This window comes from Bos mutus, chromosome X (assembly GCF_027580195.1).
Source record: "Bos mutus isolate GX-2022 chromosome X, NWIPB_WYAK_1.1, whole genome shotgun sequence".
NCBI classification, from domain to species: Eukaryota; Metazoa; Chordata; class Mammalia; order Artiodactyla; family Bovidae; genus Bos; species Bos mutus.
Window position 1 is genome coordinate 115465286 of NC_091646.1, and position 15113 is coordinate 115480398.

Genomic DNA, 15113 nt, shown 5'->3' on the forward strand with positions numbered 1-15113 from the left:
CTAGTGATAAAAAAGGAACTGTCAAACATTACCATGTGCATACAAATGCTGAGAACAAATTGTACCTGGCAGAAAACTACTGTTTTGATTCCATTCCAAAGCTTATTCACTATCATCAACACAATTCAGCAGGTAACTTGGTTCAGTTTTTCTCTTATGCTGATAAATATAAATTTTCTTGGACATTACTGACCCTCCAAATTCTTTTTTAAAACTGAAGAATAGTTGATTTACAGTGTTTCAGGTGTACAGCAAAGTGATTCAGTTATATGTATATATATATTCTTTTTCAGATTCTTCCCATTTTGGGTTATTATAAGATACTAAATATAATTCTCTGTGCATTACAGTAGGACCTTGTTTGTTTTACATGTAGTAGTGTGTATCTGCTAAACTCAAACTCCTAATTTATCCCTCCCCCTCCCCCAATACTCTCAATTATATAAGGAACCATGAAAGTAGGGGGAAAATGCTCACAAGCCCTATGCCTGCTGTGCGGGGTTTTGTGTGTATGTGTATGTGTATATACACACACAATTTTATTTATTCATTTACTTTGGGCTCTGCTGGGTCTTTGTTGCTGCACTGGCTTTCCCTAGTTGCAGTGCGTGGGCAGTCACTGCAGTGACTTCTCTTGTTGTGGAGCATGGGCTCTAGGCTGTGCAGGCTTCAGCAGTTGTGGCTCCTGGGCTCTAGAGCACAGGCTCAGTAATTGTGGGGCACAGGCTTACTTGCTCTGCGACATGTGGGATCCTCCTGGATCAGGGATCGAACTCGTTTCTCCAGCATTCACAGGTGGATTCTTTACCACTGAGCCACCAGGGAAGCCCTGCTGTGTAGTTTTTACCCTACATTTCCTGGAATATAACATTATACACTCTACAATGCCAGAAAAAAATAAAGCTGAGTGAGTTCAATGACTTAGAAGTAGAGATTCCCTTTTAAAATATTTGCAGGGTTTTTTTCTGCCTATAGAAGATGATTGCAAAATTCAAATAAGATAGAAATGTGCATCATTGGAGACATAACCTCCATGAACAAGTCAGTGTCTATTCTGAAATTTTTTTCTACGCTGATACTAACACTCATTATATATGTATATATATTATATATGTGTGTATGTATACACATTATATGTTTACAGAGATGAGATCATTCTACACATACTACTTTTCAGCTTACTTTCTTTCCTCAGCATCTTAGAGGTCTTTCCACGCACGTGCATACAGTTGAGTCTGTTCTGTTAAAAGAGAATTCTAGTGTAGAATGACTCCATCATTTTTCACCTAATCCTACACTGATAAGCAGTTGGAGTATATACAATATTTTCCCATAATACTGGCTGTTTCAGTAAATATAGCTTTGTGCACCTGTATGGGTGTTTCTGTAGCCAAACTCCCTAAAAGAATTTGAGATAATGGTTAAGAACATTTAAAATTGAGGCACTGTCAAATGCTTTTCAGAAATGTACACTCCCACCAAGAGCAACACTTCATTCTCACTGACTCTGGGTACTATCACTCTTTTTAATTCTGCCTGATTGACTGCTGAAATATATATACAGAAATTGCCATATGATCCAGGAATTCCATTCCTGGGTATATATCCAAAGAAAATAAAAACATTCACTTGAAAAGATATATGAACCCCATGTTCATAGACACATTATTTATAATAGCCGAGATATGGAAGCAACTTAAGTATCCATCACCAGATGAACAGATAAAGAAGATGTGGTACATATATACAATGGAACATTACTCAGTCATAAAAGAGAATGAAATTCTATCATTTGCAACAAGTCAGTGGACTAGAAGGTTTATGTTCAGTGAAATGTCATACAAAGACAAATACTTTGTTATCACATATGTGGAATCTAAAACATAAAACAAAAGTAAGAATATAACTAACCATACTCACAGATACAGAGGACAAACTAGCGGTTACTGGGGGAGAGACAGGGAAGGGGCAAGACAGGGGTAGGGGATTAAGCGATACAAACTACTATGTATAAAATTAACAAGTTATAAGGATATATTATACAGCACAGGGAAATATAGCCATTATTTTCTAATACCTTTAAATGGAGTATAATCTATAAAAATACTGAATCACTAGGTTGTACACCCAAAACTAATATAGTATTGTAAATCCACTGTGCTGCTGCTGCTGCTGCTAAGTCACTGCAGTTGTGTCCAACTCTTAGCGACCCCATAGATGGCAGCCCACCAGGCTCCCCCGTCCCTGGGATTCTCCAGGTAAGAATTATGGAGTGGGTTGCCATTTCCTCTTCCAATGCATGAAAGTGAAAAGTGAAAGTGAAGTCGCTCAGTCGTGTCCGACTCTTAGCGACCCCATGGACTGCAGCCTAACAGGCTCCTCCGTCCATGGGATTTTCCAGGCAAGAGTACTGGAGTGGGGTGCCATTGCCTTCTCCAGATGGCTAGCTAATAACACAATAATAAAAAAGGAGAAAAGTTAGAAAAAATGGGGAAAATTTTTAAATAGATTCCATCAAGAAACTAATTTTGATGAGATTTTAAAAAATCATATAAAGTAGTTTTACACTTTTAATTTTTGCTTTAATAGAACTAATTAGTCAAGTCCAGCAAATTAATTTTACAGGACGAATATGGTCAAAATAGATTCTTTCTGCATGAGAACATCCTGAACTCTGTGCTTTTTCAGCTCCTCTAGACACAGCAGAAGCAGAGATGTGAACCAATGTAATGTAATGTGATGTGATACAATGTGATCATGTGATGATAATGTTGCTGATTTCATTGCAGGCATGATCACACGACTCCGCCACCCTGTGTCGACCAAGGCCAATAAGGTTCCCACCTCTGTGTCCTTGGGAAGCGGTATGGACATGCCCTTGTGCTCCTAAACTCCTATCTTTTGTGGTTTAAAAATATACATATATTTATATGTATATATACATACATTTTTATATATTATACATCTGGTGGCTCAGCGGTAAAGAATCCTTAGTGTGCTTAGTACCCTTAGTTTGGTAAAATAACATTACATTTTCTTATAAAGCAAATTAAACTCTGATCTGGGAGAGTGTCATTATCATAAGTACACAAGGTTGCAAACTAGCCCCATGATCAGGCACAGACTCCCAGAATGAGAAAGGACAGGCAGTGGATCCATCTTTTTGGTATGCTCGGGAGATTACAAAATTAGGTTGGTAGGATAGAAAAGATTTTAGTTTGTTCAAGAAAATTAATGAATATATTACAGCTGAGGCCCTCCCTGGCCCTATCTGAACAGGGATCTGCTTCCTGTCTTCCTTTTTTTCCCCCAGTAAATTTACAATAATGACACCCTCCCGGATCAGAGTTTAATTTGTTTTATAAGAAAATGTAATGTTATTTCACCAAGCTAAGAGCACTAAACACATCAAGTCTTTCCAACATACCTCTGGTTGCTAAAGGTTTTTTAACTCTAATCTTTCTTGTCACTAATTGAAGCTACTTCAGGAACAATACTGTTCTGGTGGCATTGTCATGTGGTTTAACAGGTCATAAGATCACATAACTAACAGTTTTCTTTTTAAGTGAGCAACTTTTTAAAAAAGTCTTGCTGTTCTTCATGTTGTCAATATTAAAGTCTCACTGGAGAGGAAGTCACTTGAGAAGCTGTTAGCCTCAAACTCTTCTATTCTTATCCTGAAGAGTGCCTGTCTTGCTTTATTAGGAATCTGGGAACTGAAACGTGAAGAGATTACCCTGTTGAAGGAGCTGGGAAGTGGCCAGTTTGGAGTGGTCCATCTGGGCAAGTGGAAGGGGAAGTATGATGTTGCTGTTAAGATGATCAAGGAGGGCTCCATGTCAGAAGATGAATTCTTCCAGGAGGCCCAGACCATGACGTAAGTTTCTTCTGAGGAACTGTTGTTTAGCCCTCATCATGAGAGGACATTCATGCTAACAGGACTGTCCCTAACATCTGTAAGGCCTGAACCAAGAGTCCACATATCATAGAATATATAATGGAATATTAGCCATAAAAATGAAAAATGTCATTTGCAGCAATATGGATAGACCTAGATATTAGCATATTAAGTGAAGACACAAAAAGACAAATATCATATGATAACACTTATATGCGGAATCTAAAATGGGACTCAAATGAACTTATCTGTGAAAAAGAAACAGACTCACAGACATACAGAACAGACTTGTGGCTGCCAGGGGGGAGGGGAAGTAGGAGGGATGGAGTGGGAGTTTGGGGTGCAAAATGCAAATGCAAATTATTATATACAGAATGGATAAACAACAAGGTCTTACTGTATAGCACAGGGAACTATATTCTATATCCTGTAATAAACCATAATGGAAAAGAAAAAAGAATCATCCTGTTAATCGATAAAAGTAGGTCAATTACATAAGGAGTAATTGATGAACATCCTAATAGCTGTGGGGACCTACTAGAAGTGCCATGTCATGTGGTTGTGGTGGTTGTTTGGTTGCTAAGTCATGTCCAACTCTTTTGTGACCCCGTGGACTATAGCCCGCCAGGCTCCTCTGTCCATGGACTTCTCCAGGCAAGAAAACTGGAGTGGGTTACCATGCCCTCCTCCAGGGGATCTTCCTGACCCAGGGATGGAACCCATGTTTCCTGCTTGGCAGGCAGATCTCTTTACCACTGAGTCACCTGGGAAGCCCATGTCATGTAGTTACTATTTTCTAATCTATTAACAAAAAATGACATCCTAACTCAAAATGAAGCTTTTTTAAAAGAAAAGAAAATCACAACTAATCTCACTTCTCTAATATGACAACTGTTTTCATTTTACTAATGAAATGTTTAGACATCAGTTAGATGCTTTAAAATAGAAGTGACTGCTCTTAGGATATGCTGCTGCTGCTGCTGCTGCTAAGTCGCTTTAGTCGTGTCCGACTCTGTGCGACCCCAGAGACGGCAGCCTACCAGGCTTCCCCGTCCCTGGGATTCTCCAGGCAAGAACACTGGAGTGGGTTGCCATTTCCTTCTCCAATGCGTGAAAGTGAAAAGTGAAAGTGAAGTCACTCAGTCATGTCTGACTCTTAGCGACCCCATGGACTGCAGCCCACCAGGCTCCTCCGTCCATGGGATTTTCCAGGCAAGAGTACTGGAGTGGGGTGCCATTGCCTTCTCCGGCTCTTAGGATATAGCTTCCTCCAAATCAGTCATAGAAGTTCTCAAGATGCTACAAGACTAAGCAGGATTTCTGAGGTATTAGACAGACCACTGCTTCCCTGATTCTCTGCAGGAAAGTTGAATAAGCACCCAAAGCAGCTTAATGGATGCTGAGGTTGTCAGTGTCCAATAGGAGGCAGCTTTTTTCTGCCTCCAAAGGCTAATGCTCCCAGAATCAGATCCTAAACTTTCCCCTCTCTTCTGTTCCAGTATAAGGGCAGAAATTAAAACAAACAAAAATCTGACAGTGATTCTTTTTCAGGACATCTGGAAAATGGAGTTTGGAAATTCAGTATTGAACTTTGAATATCTGTTGTTTCCAGGAAACTCAACCATCCCAAGCTGGTGAAATTCTACGGAGTGTGTTCAAAGAGATACCCTATATACATAGTGACTGAATATATAACCAATGGCTGCTTACTGAGTTACCTGAAGAGTCATGGAAAAAGACTTGAACCCTCCCAGCTCTTAGAAATGTGCTATGATGTTTGTGAAGGCATGGCCTTCTTGGAGAGCCACCAATTCATACATCGGGACTTGGTAAGGAAAGAAAGCCATCTCCAGCTCCCATCTTCAGCAATGGGGCCATTGGGAGGGATGGCAAAGAGAGCATCTTCACTTACATTGCATTGGCCAAAAAGTTCATTTGGGTTTTCCCATAAGATGTTACAAAAAACCCCAAATGAACTTTTTGACCAACCAATATTTTGCCCATTTGCTTAAGCACATGACACTTTTGTGATAAAAATCACAACTCAAAATAAAACACTTAAGTATAGAAGGAATTTCTAAAGAAGCCATCCAGGTCTATGTAGTTAGGTCGTGGTATAATGGAAAACAGATGCAAAGGAAAGACTTTGGTCAATTTAGTGGTTCCCAGAATCATTTAACCCAAGCTTACCTTTACTCCAGGAAGGATTTAGTGCTAAAGCAATCATTTAATACGATAACTGAAAACACAAGAAATGAAATGCGTACATCTTTGAGTCAGGGTGGATGTGGAGAGTATTCTTCTTGATTTGTACTGGTATTGATTGATCTTTAGAGATTTTCTGGTGCTAAACAGCAAACATGCCACGCATGCTAGGCCAGTGCATTCCGGATTCTCAGTGCTGCATTTACACCTTCAAAGCACCTGTTAACACACAGGGTCCTAGCAATGGAGAGGGAACCCCTAGACGTGATTTTTCCCTTCTCGTTGACGAGCTCAGGTTCTGTGTTTCATGTCTAATACCTCTCATACCGTTTGACAAGGATGGATGCTTGACGGAAGATACTTCTGTGAGCACATTTTCATTTTGAAAGATTGAAAATTGCAAAGGAAAAAAGACAACATCTATACTCTAGATATTTTCTTTTAAATACAGCATTTGGGGTTGTGATATCTTAGATTTTGCTGACAAATGTCCCAAAGAGAAGGAAAATGTGTGATTTTGATGTCAGGGGATCCTTGGTCATTTTCACTGTTGGTAATTTTGTTTTCCCTCTAAAGGCTGCTCGGAACTGCTTGGTAGACAGTGATCTCTCTGTGAAGGTTTCTGACTTTGGGATGACGAGGTAAGCCAGTTCCAAAAGGGCAACGCGTGAAAGAGGGATTTCCATTCACATCTAAACGGGGGTACAAAACATGCTCTGAATTGGGGGCTTAGAAACCTGGATCTCCTCACTCACACTACCTCTGAACACTCATTTCTTCACTGATAAAAATAGGATTGTTCTTCAGAAATTATCCCAAAGCTCTCTTAATTCTTTCAAAACTTTGATAAATATTTTCTAAATGCAAATAAATCCACAAAAGATCCTAAATATTCGTATATAACCTGTTACAGCCAGGAAAAAACAAGAAAAGTTTAAAAAGCCTTGATTGGGGTGGGGTAGGGAGAGAGAGAGAATGCGTGTGTGTGTTTCTGTGTGTGTATGATGGCTCCTTTAGCCCGTTCTGGTTTTTTCTTAATACTATATGCTCAAATGGGCACAGCATTAACACTAGGAAAAATTTTCTTGTCATTTATTAAATTTTCTGTAGCATCAGGTAAGGCCGTAGACTCATTCTCTTGGCATTCTAGCAACACTTTAGGATTTGAAAAATTAGTTTGATTGTGATAGCAGTTTAAGAAGAATCTTCCATTTCCTGAATTCTGAATCCTCTTACTATTTATTTAAGCCTTAGAGCCAATTTTCATGGTTTTATACAGGAAATGAAGACATATCTGGTAGCCTTTCCATTCAACAAACATTTATTGAGTGCCTAATGCCTAGGCCCTGTGGGAGATACTGATATAAATGAGTTAATCTCTGCCCTCAAAATGCCCACAGTTGAGTCTAGAGGGCAAGCAGATGTCCCTGCCATTGAGACAAAATACAGCTATAAAGTTGTGCCAATTCAACATAACCACATGTAATTCTGAGGAGGGATAATATAGTTTCAAATTCTGAAGAGTTGACCAAATCCAGCCCTATATTTAGCAAACATGTCCCTAAAAACACCATAGGGAGATCTGTATTTTTTTTTTAAGTTTTCTTCAAAATTCATTATGAAAAGCTGCTCCTCTTCCAGAACCCCTAAATATTATAAACAAAAGTGTACTGCATATCCTTGAACATATATTTTTATCATCTTGATATTTTCATAAGATATTGTTGTCCATCATTGCTTACAACAGCAGGTTAGAAGCAACTTACACAGTTAAACAAATAAGATTAATCCATAAGAGGGAAGACTATTCAGCCATTAAACATGATGCTGCAGAAGAAAACGTAACCATGGGGGAAATGTTCTTGATATGTCATTAAAGGAAAAATGAAAGCAAACCTCAGTACAACAGAAACCCAATTTTGTTCAAATTATATATAGAAAAAAGATTGGAAAGTACAAGCAAAAATGTATCTTAAGTGGTAGAATGACTATCCTTGGGGTGGGATTCAGAGTGATTTCACTTTTATGTGTTTTTTTAAAATTTTATATTTACCAAATACGTGGCATTCATATTTTGGTATTTTCAAAACTAGATACCATTTTTAAAAAATGCTTACAAGTCATAAGCAGCCTGTAGCTAAGCTCAAAAACTGAAAGATCCAGAAAATCAAGGCCCTCGGCGGAGACTGGATGGCTGCAAGCCCTGCGTCGGCCAGCAGAGGGCTTCCCACTTGATACAGCCAAGCGGTGTAAGGGCTGTGTTGATGTTTTCCCCTGCAGGTATGTTCTTGATGACCAATATGTCAGTTCCGTAGGAACAAAGTTTCCAGTCAAGTGGTCAGCCCCAGAGGTGTTTCACTACTTCAAATACAGCAGCAAGTCAGACGTATGGGCGTTCGGTAAGAATGTGGCCACATGAGACCCATTTCACAAGCTGGCTTCCACAACAGGAAACCACATAGCAGCAACATCCATTTTCAGCAAATCCTCTGAGCACTTACAAAATGATCTGTATACCCAGAGATAAGCAAGGGATTGAAGACGATGATGGTGACCCTTTCTTGGGTCGGTGTTAGGATGTCTGCCACTTACTGTATAATTGGCGTGTTGCTAACACCTCCTCATAAAAATCCAAAGGGCTAAAAGCTTTTTTGCATTGAAGATTTTACGTTTTCAAAAAGGAGTCACTGAAAATTAAAACCCAGTTTGCATGAGGTATAAAACGTCAAAGGGCTTAAAATGAAGTCATCAACTTTCTGCATGAAAGTGGCATGATAACCATTATTCTGAGTTGATCAATTTCGGGGGGCATGCCTGGTGTAAACACCAAACATGAGTTAGCACTTTCTTTGGCCCATCCCAATTTCAGCTAGTGTCTTTGTTAAAATTCATCATTTAGATCAGGGGTCAGCAAACCATGACACAGAACCAATTCCAGTGGCCTGTTTCTATAAGGGAAGTTTTATTGGAGTGCTGCCGTGTCCTCTGCACATATGGTTTATGTATTGTCTGTGGTTGATTTTGTGCTTGCAGCAGTAACTGCCACAGAGACTGCATGACCCTCAAACCTAGCAAACTTACTGTGTGGCCTTCCCTATTTTATTAAAAGATCTGCATTGAAATTAAGTAAACATAATTACAAAATTGCTTCCCTGGTGGCTCAGTGGTAAAGAATCTGCCTGCCAAACAGGAGACACAGGTTTGATCCCTAGATCAGGAAGAGCCCCTGGAGGAGGAAATGGCAACCCAATCCAATATTCTTTCCTGGGAAATCCCTTGGACAGAGGAGCCTAGCGGGCTACGGTCCATGGGGTCGCAAAGAGCTGGACACAACTTAGCCAATAAACAGCAGCAGCAATTAGAAAACAGAAATAATTCTTAAATTGTGCTTCTGTAGATATTCTGGTATTTTTCCACATCAGTAGGAATGTCAGGCTTGTTTAAAATCACTGTCAGATGGGCTCAGGATAAGTATTACAAATTATCATAAGGTTATGGAATGTATTAAATACAACTGAGAACTATTTCATGCCTGTCTTAGTCCATAAGTATAATTTGACTTTCTACATGACAACTGAGACTGTCTGAACAAAGGAAAATTTAGTTAGCCATTTATTTTTCTATGTGATAATTTTTTAAAATAATTCTTCCTTTTATAAAACTGGTATTGTTCACTGTAAAAAAATTCCAAGAAATATACAGAAAAAGGAAAAACTACAAAGAGCATTTTAGTGAATACTTAATGTCATTTTGTGCTGATGAACTTGTCAAAATTAGTTTCAATCTCTTTGTATCAATTCATATGCCTTATAAAAGATATTTTAAAAAAATAAGACTCTAGGCCCGCCCTACTCCAACTATCAGAAAATTGTGTTATTTAAAATATATCTTAGTCAAAGTCCCAGTGTACAAATAGATGAAATCAGAATGTCTCCAGTAGACCAAGAAAGAGTTTAGACCCCAGGCAGCCAAGCCACTACTCTGCCCCTTAAAGGTGGCCCCAGAGCCCTGACTGAATACAGTACAAAGATATTTCCGGAGTGTAAAGGGCAATTAATAAGGTTAATTTGCATACCCATAACACTCTGAAAATACTTTGTTTTCAAGTTAACAAAAATTTCTTAGAAAAAAAAATCAGAGTTCGTAATAGTCACAACTGCTTTTTGACCAAAAATTGTATTACCCAGGTCAATTGCTTATCTTTTATGTGCCAGAATTTGGCTGCAAATATTTTCTGGCCGTTTCCAAAAACTAAATTCTTTCTTAAATAATCTGACCCTAGTAAGGATACTCAAAATAAACCAGAACCTCTGAAAGCAATTCTCAAAGAGGAGCCCCACAGACATTTTAAGCAACGATATTATTCATGAGATAAGTGGACCCACTTCCAAGGAGTTGTGAAGGAGTCAACAAATTTTTGGATGGTTCTTTTAGAACGTTTAAAACACACACACACACAGTCCCCACAAATTGTAATAATGCCTGACTATAAATATTTTACATAAAATCTGTAGCCCTAAAAGTCAAAGTTTTGAAGTTAGTACTTCAGTTATGGTTCCAGAACAATTTTCTCCCTTCTTACATATGTCTGGGTTTCCAAGGTTTTGAGGTTGGTTCCCTGCTGGAATTCTCTTGCGTGGCTAGTATGACAGCATAATGGCCACCATTTAGAGAACTTAAAATGTCCCCAGCGTCCTTTAAGTGCTCCGAGTGTTTCATCCTATTCAATCCTCATGACAACTTTGTGGCATGCAAATATCCACATATTACAGACGGGGAAGCAGAACTGAGAAGGGCTAAGAAGCCTGCCCACCTTGTAAGTGGCAAACCTGTGCCTCAAAAGCCATGTCTGACTGGCCCGAGACGCCACCCTCTTGCCCACCATGACCAGAGCTCAGTTCCTTAATCTGGAGTCTGCCATACTCTGGATACTTCCAGAAAACACTCTGTGAACTTCCAGAAAATGAGTCAGAAAATTCTGTGCATTCACTGTTTTGAGGGGAAGCCAATGGTTTTAAGCAGATTCTGAAAAGGACACCTGACCCACAAAGTATTCTAGAACAAAGGTCCCCAGCCTCTAGGGCAGAGACCCGGTGCCTCCTGTCAGATCAGTGGCAGCATTATCTTAGAAATAAAGTGCATGATAAATGTAATGCGTTTGAAACATCCCCAAACCATCCTGCCCCCTCTCCGGTCTCGGGGAAAAATTATCTTCCACGAAATGGGTCCCTGGTGCCAAGAAGGTGGAGAACCACTGTTCTAGAGCACTGAGGCAATAGAAAAGCCGGAAAGTTGTCCACGACTTTATCTTAAATTTCCACCCAAAGGTAATGTGTGAGTGCCAGGAAATTATTGCCAAGGCAGAGAGAAAGGGCGGGGACTTCCACGCCTCGCTCTAAGGCTTGAAGCTGGGGCTGTCACTGTGGCTTCGACGGGGCCGCCGCCTCTCTGAAGCAGCCCAGGGGCCCTGGCCCCAGGGACCTCCCCCTGCAGCGACCCAGGCCGCCTCCCCGTTTCCCAGCAAGAATGGGCGTCGGGGCCTCGGGGAGCAGGAATAAGAGAGCTGGGGCTCCAGAAGGGCTAGCCCAGTCTGTCCTCCCTAACCTGCCCTTCTTGCTGGGACTCATCCCCCAGGGACCCAGGCTCCGACCCAGAGCCTTCCTGCCGGGCGCGTGAAGCTCACGTAACAAACTGTACATTCTGACGTGGGCTCTCTTTCCTCTGTCGGCTGGCCGCCCTCGTCGCGGGGCAGGGATCCTGATGTGGGAAGTGTTCAGCCTGGGGAAGCAGCCCTACGACTTGTACGACAACTCGCAGGTGGTCGTGAAGGTCTCCCAGGGCCACCGGCTCTACCGGCCCCAGCTGGCGTCGGACACCGTCTACCACATCATGTACAGCTGCTGGCACGAGGCGAGTGCCCCACGAGGGGAGGGCAGCGGGCAGGGGCGCAGGTGCATCTGGCTGGTTGTTGCGTCACCACCACCGGAAGGAGCGCTTCTGAGCGGAGGCACTTGCTCCAGGGGCTTTCCAAGTGGCTCAGTGGTGAAGAGTTGGTCGCAATACAGGAGACACAGGAGATGTGGTTCAGTCCTTAAATTTGGAAGATCCCCTGGAGAAGGAAATGGCAACCCACTCCAATATTCTTGCCTGGAGAATCCCATGGACAGAGGAGCCTGGCGGGCTACAAGTCCGTGGAGTCACAAAAGAGTCTGACAGGACTGAAGCGACTGAGCATGCGCACACTTGCTACAGAGCCGGTGACGATGGCCCTGGGCCCCTGCTCTCAGGTGTTTGTGATCTGAAACCAGCACTGTAGGTGCCAACAATTTTGTTCATATTTCTTTATGGCTGTGTCGAGTCTTAGTTGTGGCTATGATCTTTTAGTTACTCTGTCATGTCTGACTCTTTGTGAACCCATGGACTGTAGCCCGCCAGGCTCCTTTCTGTCCATGAAATTTTCCAGACAAGAATACTGGAGTGGGTGACCACTTCCTTCTCCAGGGAATCCTCCCCACTCAGGGATCGAACTGTGTCTTCTGCGTCTCCTGTATTGGCAGGAGGATTCTTTACCACTGCACCACCTGAGAAGCCCAGCTTACTTTTAAATTCATTTGGTCAGATTTTATTTTAAACTTAGTCAATCTTGACCATGCACAAAACTCTTTTCCCGGTGTCCACTTTCCACAAAACTCTTTATCACTTTTTGTAGTCATAATTTTATTTTCCCACTCAGAAACAGACACCTGTAAGTCAGACCTACTTCCTTTTCTCTTGGTGGTGGTTTAGTTGCTAAGTTGTGTCTGACTCTTTCTGAATAGTTTTCTTAGCTATTTTGCATATTTAAAATCCACAAACTAGATAATCAATTTGTTCAGCTTAAAACAAGCTTGTTCATATTTGGAGGAGTTTGTATTTTAACTTGGGAGATCCATCATCTCTATGTTATTGATGTGTCCTATTCAAAGACAACCAGTGTTATTTTCTACGTGCTCAATTCTACATTTGTGTTTTTTCAGCAGCATTTTAAAGTTTTCCTCATTTGGGGAGTACTTTTTTTTAGTATTTTATTGGGGTTTGTTGCTATTGTAAATTGAGTTTTCTCTTCCAGTATATCTTCTAATTGGTTATTGTATATATACAGGAAGACTATTGATTTTGTCAGTTAATTTTATATACTGCTCTCCTGATGAATTCCTTTGTTATTTGGGTTTGTTCTATTATTAATTCTCTTGGGTTTTCAAGGTATGCAGTCATATCTTACTCAAATAAAGATACTCTTATTTTTCTTTCTCAATTCTTAGGGCTCTATTTGTTTTCTCTTTAGAAGAAATATCTATAGCATTTCCACATTTTAAGAATTGCTAGTTTTAGGACTGAGGTATAAATATTTTACATAGTTTATTTTAAATGGGAACCTTCATAAACTAAACCATTGGGTTTTTCTTTTATCTAGCTTCCAGAAAAGCGTCCCACATTTCAGCAGCTCCTATCATCCATTGAACCACTTCGGGAAAAAGACAAGCCTTGAAGAATACGTGAGAAGATCTGATGAGAATGAGTATAAATTTTGACCAACATTTTCATTCTTTTTAAGGAAAGTAGCATAGCACAGATGTTGTAATTTAGCTAGTTTTTCTTATCGGTAGTCTGTGTGCTGTTTTGTCTGTTCTATTATCTAGAAAAAAACAAGGTAGGAAACAAAAGATTTCCTTGATATTTAGGTCAAGTTAGTAATTTTGTTTATGCTTCTCTTAGTATTATACCTTCCAGCCTATAGCAGAAGCACATTTTCTGATAGCAAAATAGAGAGGATGTATATTATGTGTAAAGATTGAGCAGAAATGAAAAATTACTTTTTGGATATTTGTTGTTTTTCTTAATATCACCACTATCATGATAATTAAATATGCTATTAACAAGTATAGAAATGGTGACACCTGCCTTCATGTCTCAATGGTTTCAGTTTTAGCATGCATGAGAATCAAATGGAGAGTTTATGAAAACACAGGTTCATTAGGAACTACCCCAGAGATTCTGGTACAGCAGGTCTGAATGCAGCCTGAGAATTTGTACTTTTAATAACCTCCCAGATATTTCTGTGCAGTCATTCCGAACTGCCCTAGGAGACCTCATTATGTGGTGGGCACCATTAGGTGTTCCATAATTCAATTCGAATGATACAGTTCTCATCTGATATCCAAATCAGAACAACGGATTTATGTCATCATCTACACAAATATACAACTGAAGTTAAACAACGTTATTCAATAATATGTTAACTATGTGTCACAGAGACAACTTTTAAAGATGCTAAGGTAAAACTGGATGCCTTTTTCCTTTTGCTCAAACTATTATCAATTTCAACTCAATTATAACCATGGTCTTGTATCAGATTGTTGCTTTCTATAGTACTCTGCCCTTACTTGCAGGGGATACATTCCAAGACCCCTAGTGGATACCTGAAACCAAGGATAGTACCAAACCCCATATATAATATGTTTTTCCTATACATACATACCTATGATCAAGTTTAATTTATAAGTTAGGCACAGTAAGAGGTTAAAAGCAATAACTAATAATAAAACTGAATAATTACACTGTAATAAAAGTTATGTGAATGTAGTCTCTCTGTCAAAATATCTAACTGTACAAATTGAATGCCTTTTGCATCTTAACTAAGCACTTAATGCACTGCGGCTGTAACTTTTGCAGTTTGATGTGAGACGGCAAAACTAGTATGAATTTCTTCTTTCTTCACAATTTCACCGATAAAAGATTCATTGTTACCGTAGATCTCAGCCACCTCAGCATTCATTTTTTTCTTTCCATATTGAGAACTTTCACCCTTTCGCTTAAAGGAAACTAAAACTTTAGGGCTTCTCTCTGGCATTTCCGAATCACCAGCATCACTCCTCTGGCACTTTGGGGCCAGGAGTAAGTAAAACAAGAGTCCCTTGAACACAGCACTGAGGCTGTGACAGCAGACCTGATAACTATGGCCGCTAAGTGA

At 40.1% G+C, this 15113-nt stretch overlaps 1 protein-coding gene across 3 annotated transcripts in view; it reads left to right on the forward strand.

Annotated features, from left to right (window-relative positions):
• Positions 1 to 15064, forward strand: part of BMX (BMX non-receptor tyrosine kinase) — a 46235-nt gene extending 31171 nt beyond the window's left edge. For all 3 annotated transcript variants that reach the window (XM_070365798.1, XM_070365799.1, XM_005903112.3), the window contains exons 12-19: positions 5 to 132; positions 2790 to 2864; positions 3706 to 3877; positions 5511 to 5727; positions 6680 to 6744; positions 8384 to 8502; positions 11856 to 12013; positions 13557 to 15064. In XM_070365798.1, coding sequence (XP_070221899.1) covers positions 5 to 132; positions 2790 to 2864; positions 3706 to 3877; positions 5511 to 5727; positions 6680 to 6744; positions 8384 to 8502; positions 11856 to 12013; positions 13557 to 13631 — 1009 coding nt within the window. In that variant the 3' untranslated portion in view covers positions 13632 to 15064. The remainder of the gene's footprint in view (positions 1 to 4; positions 133 to 2789; positions 2865 to 3705; positions 3878 to 5510; positions 5728 to 6679; positions 6745 to 8383; positions 8503 to 11855; positions 12014 to 13556) is intronic.
• The last annotated feature ends 49 nt before the right edge of the window (positions 15065 to 15113 follow it).